Raw genomic sequence first — 16,991 nt, forward strand, 5'->3', positions numbered from 1 at the left:
AAACGCTACGACACAGTAAAAATTTTCCTCTATTCGTAGTGAAAATTCGGTTTCTTAGTGCAACTGTAGCCTTCTCTGTGTATTACATTTGTAATAAGACGGAGACAACACATGTGAGTGTAGGGTCCTCTTAAGGAATTTGCAATTTCAAATGCAATAAACATTGATCAAAGACTAACTTTCATCACCGTGGAAAAAATAACTTAAGTCGTTTAAACAACCAATAATTATTTTCCAAATTAGTTAAATAAATACAAATGTCAGCACAAAATTCCCACTTTCAATTTTATTTTACTAAGCTTTTAAAAATAAAAATGTAAAAGAATGACACAAATAATGCCAACAATAAATAAATTATTTGATATCTTCGTTTTTTTTCCGCCAAAAGTATAAATGCCAGTTCATATTCGTACAGAATAATAAAGTACTAGCCAATTAATTTTGAATTGAATAATTTCCCTCTTACTATAAATGAGTTAAAGTTAAACTAACTAATTTTAAAAATACAACGTATTATAATTATTAAATTCAAATACTAACTAAAACTTACAGGGTTTTTTTTAAACACATATTACCTATGTAATTATAAACATATCTATTTTTTTAAGTACTCAGTTTAATAGAATTTGTGTACCAATATCAAATATGTATTTTTGAAATTGACCAATAAAAGTAATTATAATAAGAAATACAACTTACAATATATCCTCTGCCTGAACTGCAGTTGCTACTCGCCTATAAAATGAAAAAAGGTGTTAATTAATGATAAAAAATAAATAAAATAGATATTTGATCTTACATCACTGAATCGTTCCCTTGAACTCGATCGTCTTTGACCACTTTGACTAAGTGAAGATGTAGATACTTTATTACCAGACGGCCTTTTAAAGGATTGTACAGAATTTGAATGTACAACAGGGGCATCATTATCACCTCCTTCACTGTCGTGCTTCAAATCCAACGACGACGAATCCTATATCAAAAATAATCATTCGTATTCAACCTTAAGCAAAACGTTAACACTACTGAAACGTATTGGAATAACATTGAACCCGTAAAAAAATAATAAAAAAACATTTTATAGAAATGTTTATGCATTGAAACAATATTTGCTTTTCTCGAAAATCAGAATCATATAATTATTTATGAAATACTGTAACTTTGTGTTTGTTTCCCGATTTACCTTATTATGATTAAAATTATTAGGTGTTGTCGGAGGACTGGGAACATTATATTCTGTCTTCACTGGTGTAACTGGAGTACTGGAATTACTGTCGTGATGATGATTATTGTTATTGTGGTTATGTGCATGATTTCGGTGATGCTTATGATGATTCCTATGTAAAAAGCTTTGAGATGATGGATCTAACCCAAGAGTCACTGCACTCTTCACCAGACATTGTTGCACACAATTCTAAAAAATATAAACATCAACATACATTGGTTTAGTAAAATGATTATGTAAAAGTTTAAAGCCTTTAATTTCGAAACATAACAAATACCAAAACAATTTTTACTCAATCATATTTAGAATCTTAAGTATATTTCTTTAAAGTGATTTTAAAATAATACGAGCCGAATCAAAAAACAAATGTTTCTATTGATTTGTTAACACAATGTTATATTTCAACTTGAAATAAAAATATTTATATTTGTCGTAAGTTATAAGTTATAACACTTATAACACAGTAGATTCTAAATAAGCCTACATGGCTAAATTTATATAATAAATATATATGTATACGTACTTAGGTATTATTATTTGCAATATTATACTAAATTATGATATAATATCTACAAAAGAATTTTAAACATTCAATTTAGAATTACCTAACTATATTTAAATAAATAAAATAGGTATATCTTATTAAGTTATATATGGACATACAAAGGTGAAACGGTACCGATACTGCATTGGAATATAAAGGTACTATTTTTTGAAATTCAGAATTTTATATTTTATATTCTTTTGACGATGTTCTTAAATTAAATAAGATCATAATACCAACATAATATGTATTTATTATATTATTATAAATATGTAATACACCTACATTCCATACCTAACTAGTAACTAGTGAAATAAAACTAATATTGGCAATAAGAAACATTATAAAAATAACACAATAAGTAGATATATAACTAATTCTATACACATTTTTCTAGAAAATAAATTAGGTAAGTAAGTATATCAGTATTAAGTTGAATTATGAAGCCAACGCAGTAGATACGAAGTGCAGCAGCTACTTAAAAACATGATTTCTACAATAAATGTAGTTAATATTAATTATTTTACAGTTCAATTATGTTCTCCTTCCATAATATACTCCCCGCCACGATCACACATTGCTGCATTTACTTCGATATTTTCGACAGTACTTTATACTAGCTACATCCAGTATATAGGATGTCCCGGGTGTTTGTCATCATCTACTTCCTCCCACCTCTACTAAGCCTTTTAAGTCACTCAAAAACTCGGGTATACGTACCGTGATGTCCTTCCCTTGCATTTCGGTCAACAATTCAAAACATACCGTCGGAGATTTTTCAGTTTAACGAGGAATTTAAATTTTTAAATTTTGCATGATTCTGTCACTGAATAATGCCTGCTACAGTGTCGTATGGTCGTAAAATGATTTTAAAAAAGGAACAAACGTTGTTTATATTGTTTAATAAAGAAGCTACTCTTTGTTTTCAATAATTATCACAGTAAAACCCTCATGAATCGTCTTCAAATTCTTTTCGGTCGGCAATCTCATTTTTAAACATCTACATCTCGTAATATGAATATATGAGTGTATGATGTGCATTGTGCACACTAGGTACGTGTAATAAAACGACATGTTCAAACGTATTCAAGGATGAATTAGGTGCAACCAAAGTAATCAATTGAGGGAAACTAACACAAAAAAAAACACTGACCTTCAAATCCCTCCTAATCACATCCATAAGGTGTGAAGTATCCGCCATCAGTTATATTTTACATAATAATATATTTCAAAATCTTATAAATCTTTTTTTAAGTAAATTATTCTGACCTGGGCAAGAACCTATTTTATTTACAACTATGAGTGCTTTAAACTATAAACACTTTTTTCAGAGGGTGGTAAAAAAACATTTGCTTACTTTTAAAATAATCACGTAACCAGAAGTATCCTGACTCAAGGGTAAGCGAAGCAAGAGAATTGCCCAATTATGAAGGTTTCGTTAACCGAACATCGTTTTATTTTATTTTTAACATACTAGTTAACCTATTTCTTATAGAAAAAATCGTTTTTCAAGTGCAATAATTTACTACAGCTTTGAAAAATCTAACGATAATTCGGTACATCTTATATTATATAAAAAATTATTTGCGTCTAGATCAGCGATGAGAGACGTTTTTTCTAATGAAAGTTAAAATTTTAATATTATTTATCGATTTACCTATTCAAATCAATACATATATATCATATAAATACTAAAATTTGAAATTTATTTTTCAAGTGGCATTTAAATTGAATTATCACTTTTAAGCACGAACACTAACTTTGCAACACATAGGTACTACAAGTGAAATAACTAATTAAGCTGATGGCCGAGTATGAGTTATTACTTGATCGTTTAAGCATTATGACTTATGAGTAGTTATGACCATTTACTAAATATTATCGTGTATTCACAATTTTGAAACAAACAACCTCTTTCTATCCGTTTTCAAAGACGAGTAATAAAAATAAATGTGATTTTGATGTTATAGGTATCTTAATATCGTAACTTGTATACTTTATATAATATCAAAAACAAATAAACTGTAATTTATGCATCATGTTTACAATCTTTTATTGTTACCTTAGTTTAATATTTATGTGATACAACAACTTATGTTATTGGTTATTTTAAGTACAAATAAATGCATATAATCAGTAGTCTACAATTTGATTTTTCAAAAGTTTGGAAAATAATGAATTACCAGTAGGTATGTAACATACAACTCAACATCTAGATTCTAGGTACTTAAAAAAAATCAAGTGTTTTATTTATGTTATACATACTTAATTTATATCCTACTTCAAAGCTTATGCATTATGAGAATAAGGTCCCAAGAGCATTTTAATGAGGGTAGCATATTTGTTCACACCCAGTCCCCACTGAACTATTATAAACATATTTTACAAGTGCTTGGGGTCGCATACATTTTTGAAATGCCATACCTAACGAATACTTAATCACATTTCTCTCTAGTTATTTCCTTAATAAAACTGTAATTTATCCTCAAAATGTAAAAAAAAAAACAAACACAAGTGGTTTCAGCAGTTTAATTTACCACGTATTGCCCTATATAAATACACAAAACAATATATCTCACAGGAGTTACTAGTATTTTAAATGTAAATTGCATAATATAAATTATTAGGTATAACAATCGTACAACGTTTAAGCAAAAATACGAATTCTTAAATATTTTAAATAAATAAGACAGGCGCAACCGGGCTAGGTGCAGGCTTTTTATAGTTACTACTTACTACACAAGTTGGGTCCCGTATAATTTTTGTTAAGTACCTACTACTACTATACCTAACAATTTTTTTCCCATTTTAAGTCTTCGGAGTCTACTTAAACCAAAGATGTGGTTAAATTTAAATGTTTTTTAGTTTCTTTTTTTAATTTCTTAGCTATTAAAAATAAATATTTCGAATTTCACAAATTATTATGATATAATACAAATATAGGTACAATACCAAGAATTAATGTCGTATACATTTTGACTAACACAAAAGTGATTTTTTTAAACTATATTTTATTTGTTTTTATATTAGGTATATAATAATATGTATATTTTCCTATATATTTTGATTTTTAAAATGTTGAATATTTTTTGTTGGTATTGTACAATATAATATATATATAAATTAATAATAAATATATATTTGTATTATATCATAATTTTTAAATTCTTATAATTTATATTACTAATGGCGAAACCACCAAAAATATAAAATTAATTGTAAAAACATGTGTAACTATACTTTTAGTCTGAACTCATAATAGATCATATGCAGTCTGTTAAAACGAGAAGAAAAATGTTAGTTTGGTGTAGTGCTCACAAAAAATTAATGGGACTCACTAGTGTTATACCTAAAATAATTCGGGACCCAAATAGTGTAGTATCTACCTACCTTAAATAATCCCGGACCCAACTAGTGAAGTAATTTTAAATTTAGGACTCCATTCGGATGCCACCAAGGTTAGGATATATATATGAATTAAATTATAAATATTTTTATCATAAGTTTTAAAATGAAGTAACAGTTAATTTATTGAATACAATTTAAAACATAATTTTACATTAAGGGGACGTTATAGTACCACTGTAACGTCCCCTTAGTATTTATGTCTAAATATTTGACAGTACCTAAATTATTATCATACAATACTATTCAAAAATAATAAATAATAAAATGAAAAAAGTATTACCAAACAAATTGTAATATTTATTTAGCTATTTTTAAATATTGTTTGTAAGCATAATACAATATTTTGTTATATTATAAATCTGGTATCTGATGTTTATAAAACCATAGACGATGGATTTTACTAAATTAAAATATTAGCTTATATTTTATACTAAGCATATTATAAGTTATAACTAATAACTAGAGTTGGAGTAAATTGCAGTTTTTGCAATATCTACTAACTTATTATTGACGGAGAACAAGGTTTCCACGCTTAAAATAGTTTGATTGCATCGGTGGAAGGTCGACAAGAATGCAGCCCAACAAGAGTATGAATTTACTCGAGTTCGGCTTAATTATGAGTTAAACTCAACCAACACGCCAGTTAATATGCAATGAATAAACGAACGGAATAATTTTACGCGTACCTACCTATATATTCAAGCCAGCAAAAAAAACTGTTTAACATTTACATTAAGATTCTTCTTTCTAAAAAAAACCTGTCTTGTACCAACGATGTTTAACGTCTCGGTTACGCACATAAAACAAGTCGTTATAAAATATAGCATGTTAAAACCTAGCCCAACAGTTATGTGGAAAATAAAAGATTCGAGTTGGTAAATTGACTTAATATAATTTAAGCCAACGATACAAGAAATAATATCAAGTAAACAATTTTTTGTGTTTCTCATATTTTAAGATTAGAGGTTTTTAACTTTTAATATTCGTTTTTACCCGGAAATAACTTGTCTACCACACAACAAAACAACGTTAATAGGTACAAATGCACCACCATTAGTATAATGATAACATACACGTTAATTACGACGACGGCGACGAACTTAAATAACCAGTAACTACGAAACTTCTAGATTTTGAAATATACGAAATTTGACGATTTTAAACACCTGGAAAAATGTTTGATATCTTGAGACTCCATGAGCATGAATATAATATTATCGTTATAATAAAACGACACTACGAGCTACGGCGCGAATCGCGAAAATAAACCACCGCCGCCGAGAACAAAGAAGAAACACCGTCGTCGTCCTCGCCAGCACCACAAACGCGTGTCTAGACTATCACGTGGCGCTACAACCGTATAGTTTGTGCACCATACGCCGCCCGAGCAACGCGGTAAAGATGCTGCCGACTTTTCCTCGCCACCAAGCGAGTGGCTGATTCAGCGAACGGCAGCACGTATCGATCGGGTGGTAGCCGACCACGGCCGAACTACCGCTGCCGTACCGTCGGTCATCGCTTTTGTTCGATAAGGTTTGTGATGGAAGGAACGACGATGTGGTGGGTGGGGTTAGCGTCGGAACAACCGGCTCGGGTCCATAAAACGACGAGCGGCACGCCGCCGCCGCGACGCGCACGGATGAACATGACATGGACAAATTATCATCTCCTCCCGCCGCCACCTCTTCATCACCCTCTTCGTCCACATGCCGTTTAATAATACAAACGACAGTCGTATACTACAAACCAGCTATTTCTCTTTTTATTTTATATGATATTATATATTTTATTATTCCTTATTCAGGTGTGTGTAGTTGTGTGTTCCACGCGGAAATCGATCTCGTTTGTCTGACGTTTAAGACGAATAATATGCATCATTATCGAAAATAATTACATTGTATGTATGCTAATATGTGACGGCTCTCCTGTAGGTTGTAGACTCGATTGCGAGTTTACGTCGGTAGTCCTACGGGGACGACAAAGAATTTCGTTGGAAAAAAAATTATTCTACATTATTACAGCTGTGGTACAACTTCAAATACAATAATATTATGTCAATATGTTATACCTCGCAATATTATATCAACTAGAGTAATGTTCGTAATCGCGAAAATATGGGATAACACTAATCCGAATCAAATACAGTGTAACTGTAAGTCTGTAACGTCGTTAATATTCTCCGATACGTTCGGGGCCATTGACATAATAATGGGTGTCAACAAGACAACAACGTAGAATCATAGGTAGAATCTATTAGTTGTATTATAATAATAAGACGATTTGCCCAGTAGGGATTAGAAAATCGAAATAATCGATATCTCATAAGTATCATAACAATGATTTGGAAAGAAAACTTAACTAAATAAGGAGGATAATTAATATGGCTGGGTATGGAATTCTAATGATATCGAGTACCTTCGATATTGGTGACACACGTAAGTAGACATAAGTCATACCCACTACCAAGCTGTGAATTATTAGTTATTAGGTCGAAACAATGCGAAAGTAGTTATGTCCCCGGTTCAAAAAAAAGAAAAGTTGAAAAGTTATTAGTTGTTATTAGTATAAACGATTGCCGGTCAAACGAGCTTTAAGCATTTACTTAAAAAATTAAACAATCGGGTCGAGTTCCAAATTACCCAACATAAAATATCATATAAATGTATCACAGTTATCACAAAATGAAAAAATTGTCTTTGCATTGTCTGGAATTATTGCTTATGTTAAAATATTATCCTTGTTTTATTAATTTTTATTTCATCCAACAAGAATAAAGACAATGGAGATTCAAAATCGTATTTTTTACAAAGGGAATATCTATATATTAATATATATATATATATATATATAAATATATCTTTAAAAATAATATTTACCTGATATTTTAGAATAGCAAAATATTAAACATAATCATTAATCCTGATAGGTATATTTTTAGTATTTCTTTTATGTACAAAAAAAATAACATTTAAATAATTATGGCATAATTGTCAAATAAAATAAATGAACTTATAATATACTCTGTCTCAAGAGGGAACAATCGGCTGACCGATTTACGTCAGTACTGCACGTCTACCACCAACTTCCCGGTGTTAGCGTGATCACGTGGTTCTCGACATCAATACACTATTTTAAAATAAAAATGTACTTAATTTGGTGATTCCCATAAATTATAATCAATAATTAAACTACATAGATGAACACAAGTTTTCATATTATATAAACTGGAACTTATTGCATGACTTTGTTTATGGCGTAGGTACTGTTTTAATTTTTTGAAGCCAATGTTATGATCTGTTATCAAAATATGTAAATCAAAACTTCCATGCTCAGTGAGTAGACATGTTGATTTTATTTATTTTCTTTTTGAGCTATAGTAATCCAATTGAGTAGCTCGTAAAACCTGGTACAAAGATGTATGATTAACGAGGTGATAACTGAGTAATGATAAGTAATCGACAAATTTTTAAAATTTAAATATTACTTTGGGTTTACGCTTTTTTTTTAAGTTTTAATAAACGTTTTAAAATTGGATTAAGTTAGATACTAAGATAGGGTTAAAATACATCAGTTACTCGTTCTTAGGACTTCATTAACTTTTGGTTACTAGCAATTATAACCTAAATTTAGAAATAATTTAACATACAGATTTGAGATATCCAAAATACGCGAAATTATTCTTTCTGTACAATAAACTAATTTTTTTTTATTTTTCCTTCAGGTTCTAATATAATATTTTAACTCATATTAAATATTTGAAGTATAGGTAGCTATTTAAAAATATTCAGCATTTTATTATTTTTTTAAATTAAGTATAAGAATCTTATCAATGATTTATAATAGTTGTATTTCAGTTTTGTTTAATATTTAATGCCTAATGCACATTTTAAACAAAGCATCCAGAATTCATGAGTTAAACATTATTACAGTCAAAACAACTTTATAATGTCTAATATAATACAGTTTGATAAAAACTAATTAACCATATCATAGGCACTCTTCTAACTTATTTCCAATCTTTTTCTCAGGATAGAAGTTTACATATTATTGCTTTAAATTTTAACCGAAAAATCTTATTTTTAAAATCGTTCCTAGAGTTTAGTTAAAATAAAAATTAAGTATAAAATAAAATTAGTCAATTATCACAAACATTTCTCAACGATTTTCTTTATAAAATGTCTTATTACCTAGAAATATATTTTTTTACTTAAGTTTTAGGTACAATGTGTTGTGTTAAAATAATAATCTATTGACGGAAGATAGGACTTAACAATATTTTAGACCATTTTACTATCCCAAAAAGTATTTTCTAAGAAAAACAATTGAAAAATGACTGAATCTTGTACAGCAAATACTTCCACAAGTACTCTCCACTTCAAGTTCCACTCAGAAACTAAAAGAATTTTTTTGAAAATGGCATAAATAATGAGTGTTTATATTTTAAAATGTAAATAAAAATCCCACTGCAATTTCAAATAATTTTCTAAATGTAGTCCCTTATAATTAAATATAACAAAATATTTATGAAACTTTGGTATAGCTAATAATAATTATTATAAAATAACAATCAATCTTACCTATCAACTCCTATAAAATATTTATTATTTAATTGTTCAACATAAATAAAAAATTCTTGGAAAATACAATGATGGACTTACATTTCTAGTTTTTAAATATCAGAAACACATTTTTATTTTAACCCTAAATTATAGTAAAACAATAATAAATTATTTGTATATTAATATGAGTATATGGAAATATAAACACTCAATCCATATTGCTTATCATATCAGAAAATTAATAAGCACTTTGCAAAACAATTGGTTTTAAAAAAAAATTAGTTTAAATCGGTTTACAACTTAAAAGCTTCTACCTTAGCTTAATGAAATTAATAAATCAATTATTCAAGGAATTATTCCGTGACCAACTATAATACTTATATATTATTAGACATTAAGTAATGTTAAAAATATAGAACACAACAAAACAAACTGACTTTTAACAGAAAAAAATTCTTCCTTACGTTTTACAATTGTAGACTGCTAATATTTTTAATATGCTGTAAACACTTTAATAATCACATATATTTTGGATTTTAAAAAGTAATTCAAAATGTAATGTACATCATAAATGATTTAAAAATATTGAATAATTAATAGATATTAATTAATAAAATAATATAGTTATTTTATAAAATTATGATAGTATTAAAAAAAAAGAAATATATTTAATATAAGTATATAGTATACAGTATTTCATACTATTAAATGAGTTTTAATTTTTAATTTAATATATTTTTTTTACATATTTTAGATTTATTATTTGCATATTTTATTGATTTGAACTTTATATTTACGAGCCCTAATAATAGCCTAGAGGTTAATAACTTAATGAACAAATCAAATTCAATATTGCCAAGTCGGCACAAGAATATAAATACAAAATAGTAAGCAGTAATTTATACCAGGGTACTATATGGGTGTAATGTAATCATTTTTAAAAAAATACATACTAAATATTATTATAAAGCCATGTTAGTATACAGCAACCAATCCATAAGTTGGCCAAAGAAGAAATTTAATGAAAAATGCACACAATAAATTACGTATCATTGATTATTCTGTATATCATGCTCGATATTATGTCTCATCCTGAGATGATGCATGAGACACGACCTGGCCACCTGGGTATTAGATACTATTATCAGAAGTCAAACACCATGATTTTGGCAATGTTGTAATATTATCATTAAATACAAAATTATTACAATTTAAATTATCTTACATTTCACTTGAAAAGTTTTAAAGTATTTTTAACATTAACCAGATGGTTGAGTAATCAAGATTGACAAAATTAACTCAAATTAAGGACTAAGTACCTATATGCACCTACGATAAGGCTAGGTATAACATGTAATAACATGATCTATGTTTAAGACCAATAATAAATAAGGTTAAATATATAGCTAGTTCCAACATTATCATCAATCAAATACTAACTATATTTTATATCATTCAATTTGAGTAATAGTTTATAACGGAGTTTATATTATCATGATTAATGCGGTAGATATCATTGGTACCTACTAATCTAACATAATTTCAGTATAAATGTACCCACCGATATAAAAATGTACAGTCTACAATATATTTATTTCTTGATTCTTCTATCTACTAACTACTGACTCAAAAAGTAACACCATTGATTATAGAATAAACTAGAATTTATTCTATAATCAATGGTAATACCAATATTAATTCTGATATACTGTATATTCTTAAATTAAGCAACATTTAGATAATTTTAATTTTCGTACCTACACAACTCATTGTTTTTAACACATAACTCTATGATATGGAGATATAATAAATAGGTAGGTAAATTAACAATATTAGGTATTGAATCTAATCTATTAAACAGAAATTTAAAAAATTAATTATTTATAAATAATGGTAGATGTATTGGGAAATCTAGAACAAATTATAGAACCTAATATTCATTAAAATTAGGTAGACAGGTATATATTTTTTACCTTATGTCTTAATGATAAATTAATTAAAAGTAGTTAAGTACCTATACATAAATAATTAAGATTAAGTGTAAATTATCAGACTTGTAGGTAATGAAGCTACCAAATTTAAATTGAACAACTATTTAATATACAATTATCATTATACTATGGATAATTTTATTTAGGTTAGGTACCTAGGTACTACAGGTAAATAAAATATTGAATAGATCCCCACTTGAATAAAAATTCCGATTCATTAAAATCAAATCAGTATTAAACATAGTTAAACCATTGACAGTAGTTATGTTTGACAATTTTTAAATAAGTAATTGTTCAATTAATGATGGGTAATAAACACAAACTAGGTGGATTACTAAAAGAGCAAATATTATTAATATGTTTCAACAAATATAAGAAAGTACCTCTATTGGTAATTAAATTATCTATCATCTACATATCTTAATCTAATTCTACAAATAAATAACTATAACTTTAATAAGGTAAGTACCTACCTACTGCCTAATGTCAATAAAAATAAATATTATTAACTTAATTAAGATTTATTTTAGGAAATATCAATGACATTGGTAATAGCATAATATTGTTTTTCTATTAATGTATTATGACCTATAAATGGATAGGTATAATATATTATAATACACTAGGATAAGCTACAATTTTAAATCCATTAGATATCAAATACATAAATAAATATCGCGAATAAAGCGAATGGCCCTAGTTGTCGAAGGTAAAGATCAATAAAAAAAAATAATGATAATAAGAAAAAATATATATGTATATTTAATCATACGCTATCCATTGGGACAACATGCCTTAGCCTAAAGAAAATCGGTTTATCTGTGCATTCTCACATGACACTCTGCTATAGTGGAACCTGTCTCTATGGTAGGGTGTTGGATGGGTATGAACAGAACCGGTGTGAAGGACTTGATGAGCATGATGGGCTTAGTAATAATAGTAATAAAACAATAAGTATTGTATAATACAAGGTTTATAAGTACCTATATAAAACCTTTTAAACATTTATATATACAATAGGTATCAGTTATGATATTTAAAAATTATTTCTGCTTACAATAAAATATGAAAAAATTCATGAATTTAACAAAACCTGTCAGGATACAATTTTCTTTTGTGATGTTCTTAAAATTACTAGGAAACTAAAAATACCTATTACCTATGATCGATAGTATTTATCTAAATTGATAATTAGCATCAGTAAATTTTAAGTTGACGTTACCTATCAAATAAGATTAGTTTGTTAAAGTACATTAAAAATGAAACAACCAGTTTGCTTAGGAATTTTTTAAGAAATGTCTTATCATTAACCAAACCCAGAAGCAGATAGATGATAGGTATTACCTACCTGCAATATTATTACTTTAAGTCAACCAAAGTAAATAGGTATACCCGAGAGTATAACAGACAAATTTAGCACTTTTAAAACAGTAAATATGATTACAAAAATTATAGATTTTAATAAGTTTTATAAAGGTAGGTATGATTTCAGAATACCCAATATTAATATTTGCTATGTATGTAGGTAAGTAGGTCTTATCTAGATATTATAATGTTATTGTTATACACCTATGTGATACCTTATCACATAAATATTAAATATATTACAAATTAATTAATCATACACCAATTAAATAACAATGTATACCTGTGATATATAACACATTATTATCAATGATTAACTGGTATCTAATATAAGATTAAAACAAAGGGTAGGTGACTATATGGCTTTACATAAATCAAGGATTCATATTATTGTACCAATAGGTAAATTAACGATAAGGTATAGGTACTGAAAACACCCATGTTAAAGTATAGAGAACCTGCAATATCTGGACATGGCATAAATTCGGGTTAAGGTATGGTTTTGCTACAGTGTGTAGACATGGAGCAATGTTGCCGTGCTCCTTCACGGTCCATAATGCCAAAACACTGCGCTGTTATTCTTTAACTCACCATGAAAATATCTATTAGATAGAAACCAAGATAAAAATTAAATTTAACAACATTTCATGAGTATAATCTGATAACTCGATTTTTAGGTACAGAAAATTGATATTATATACATAAAACTATGTACATAGGCATAGGTAGGTACTAATATTGATTTTATAATATACCAATATTATCTATTTATCTATATATATTTTGAAAATTAATGGTTATCAGCATATGACTCAATAGAAGATAATTTCAAAACATTGTCATTAAATCATGACAAATTGACAACTTTTCTGTAGTCAGTCTTATCACATTTAAAACCCATTTGATTAGCATTTCCAGCTATATCCCCAAATAACAACTATTAAGATATATTAAGATATAACAGGTATTGGAAATTTGAAGACAATTTTAATATTTAAAAATTAATTAAAAAATTCAGTCTCAAACAAACCAAGCCTAATATCAATTTATGAAACCATCAGTAAACAATCACTATCATATCACATAGGTACATGTCGTACACTAGATAAAACAACAACTTCCTAAGCAAGTAATAAGTACATTGTAAGGTGCTCTACACATATGTAATATGGGTTGCGATCACTCACTTCGAGATCTTCGTACGACTTGAAAGAAAGAATAGCAAATCCGTCGACAACGTCCTCGTCAAACAGTGTGGTTTCCTTCTTTTTCCTGCGGTTCGGCGGCGGGGGCCTCTGTGCCTTCTCTTTTGAGGACAGTTCGTCCTCTTCGCCACTGTCCAGCTCATGTTTCTTAGCGTGCATACGCTGAGCCCGTTCGCGGCGCTTACTGCGTTTGATACGCTGTTGCTTAATATCCGTTTCCATGTTATCACGACACGTCAGTCGTCCGGCACACAACAAACTTGGACCCGTCGAACGTCGGTCGGCCGGTCATCGCGAACAGAAAACAAATATCCGTGGAACCTCTTACTCGTCACATAGTTCGAAAATGATCGAAAATTAATAATTTGGTGGGTAAAAAATAAAAACACACAAAAAAACCGAGTATTATTGAGTTGTATATATTAATATCACGAGACGCGAGCGTAGATCATTGGCCCGTGCGGTGGCAGAACACGATTGCGCGTGAGAGAATAATACTATTATCGTTGGCGATCAGACGCGCGGACGGGTTAGCGGCGGCGGCGACGTCTGCCCAGTCGACGTTGTTTCGTCCGTGTCTCTAGCGTACGACATCACCGCCGGAACCGGTGTTCTGCGATCGAATATTATATAGCCGTGGTGAACTGTCGGTGGCGGCGATGGCGTCGAACGGCTGCGGGAACGAGCAAAAAGGCCAAAGACGAAGAGATCTACGGCGACGGCAGCGGAGCGATAACGCGAACAGGGCAATTGATTTAACAAAACACACGCACACTAATACACACGCATATACAAACACGTACACACACACGGCCGCGAGAGACGTCAGTGGTGGTCGGTCGGATACGGGGACTGGGGAGAGAACGCGCGCGCACACACTCACTTGTCGCCGTCGTCGGTTTTCGGTCGGGCACGTAGTAGTATTAGAGAAAAAAATAGTAATAATAATAATAAAGGATAGAAAAGAAAATAGCGCACTATCTGTCTCGCTCGCGCGCACGTCAGTCGTCGACGGCCGTAGACAGTGAACGCGACGGTAATAACCGCGCGACGGAGCTGCAGCAGCCCGAGCCCCGAATGACGGGAAAAGCGCCGCCGCCGTCGCCCGTGAGGTTGGTACGTACTGGGCGAACGCCGTACACCATACAGTGTGGCCAATTAACGGGCTCGAGTCTTAGCCACCGCCGTACGACCGCGCGCAAAGTTCCTCAAACGGCTCAAACCCTTATTTTAAATTAAAATATCATTCAACTTGTATCTGAATTCTGAAAATCTGATCGGCTGATCTGTAAAGAGTTGTCGACTACTAGACTGTAACTAGGAAATAGGAATCAGGCCACAATCCATAATCACTTACAGCGCAGTTAGCGCGACGCGTTGTCTGTCAAATATCGTTTGTTGCCAAACGTCAATTCGTTTCTCGTCTCTGCATCATGCTGCAGACGGCGTTTAAGTGTTCCTTTTTCAGTATTTACCGAGGTGTTTACACACTTGCACCCCCGAATTTTAATAATAAAATATCTTAATTAGTGCTTAGTGCGCTTTCGTACTTAATTCCACCTTACAAATTGCAATTTGCAACTTGTATTCTGCGATTAATTTTCATCAAATGCGACATGTCCCGATGTACCTATGTGGTTGCTTTGGATCAACTCCTTTGTATGATATGTTCCTTTCCATCATCTGCTTAAAAATTAAGACGTACCGTCATATCGATGAAATTTAAATTTTGTATAAAGTTTTAGGAATTTACAAAATATGGAAATGTTTAAGTACCAATCATCTATTATTTATCAAAATCCACTCAGCTCGAATTGACTAGCAGCTAATTTACATTGATCCAGCTTTTTTGTCTTGTACTTGTATCGCTGCCCATTAACCATTGGCGGTGGTAAAGGGTGGTGAAGTCCGCTTTGAGATTCTAAGATTCTGAATTTGAATTTTCACGCTTCGTGAAATATTTATAAAAAATATTTTTCTTTTAAAAGTATTTGGTTATATATAATTAGAAATGATTATTGATTATACACAGTACTACAGTAGAAAAAATCGATAGTGAATTACCGATTAACCAATACGTTAACGAAATGCCTTAATACCTTCTATAAATATATATATGATCTAAGGAATTACTTTAGCAAATTACATACTATGTTAATGCCTTAATGATAGTTCTATAAATTAGGTATAAATGGTACCTATTATATTATCGGTTAGTTAACATAATTTATCACTTATCAATTGGGTCGAGATACAATAAACCAACTTTTAAACATAAAATGAAAGTTTTATGAAATATTTCAAGAAAATAAATATTATTACATTTTAAAACCCTAATAATTAATTCCCAACTAACCTTATAGAAGCAGATACAATTTTTTAAGTGTTTCAGTCTTCAAATATAAAGGTGCAGGCTTATGCCGTAATGTAGAATATAAGACTAAAAATCCCTAATCGTTACTTTATAGGCTGGTAAAAAATCATAGGTAACATTTTTTAAATTATCAAGTAAAAGTAAAACTAACAAAAACAATGAAAAATTGGAATTTTAACGTACCAGTTTTTTGAAAATAAAGAAAGGAATAATAGTCCGGCCAACTATAAAAAGTAAATTATAGAAAATTATGTATTATGCCGATATCTTCTAATAAAAGTTAGCATTTTATTGACATAGTCGTAAAAGACTTGGATTTT

The 16,991-nt window shown here is 29.7% G+C and overlaps 1 protein-coding gene across 2 annotated transcripts in view; it reads right to left on the reverse strand.

Annotated features, from left to right (window-relative positions):
- The window catches only part of LOC111039297 (autism susceptibility gene 2 protein), a 31,742-nt gene extending 16,545 nt beyond the window's left edge, over positions 1-15,197 (reverse strand). Inside the window, exons 1-4 of one of the 2 annotated variants that reach the window (XM_022322752.1) lie at positions 14,280-15,197; positions 1,184-1,414; positions 800-973; positions 700-735 (exon numbers count right to left, since the gene is read on the reverse strand). In XM_022322752.1, the coding sequence (XP_022178444.1) occupies positions 700-735; positions 800-973; positions 1,184-1,414; positions 14,280-14,519 (681 nt within the window). In that variant the 5' untranslated portion in view covers positions 14,520-15,197. The remainder of the gene's footprint in view (positions 1-699; positions 736-799; positions 974-1,183; positions 1,415-14,279) is intronic. The other variant, XM_022322751.1, reaches the window with a different exon arrangement.
- Between the last annotated feature and the right edge of the window lie 1,794 nt (positions 15,198-16,991).

The sequence above is a fragment of the Myzus persicae genome, unplaced genomic scaffold (genome assembly GCF_001856785.1).
Source record: "Myzus persicae strain clone G006 unplaced genomic scaffold, MPER_G0061.0, whole genome shotgun sequence".
Taxonomy (NCBI): domain Eukaryota; kingdom Metazoa; phylum Arthropoda; class Insecta; order Hemiptera; family Aphididae; genus Myzus; species Myzus persicae.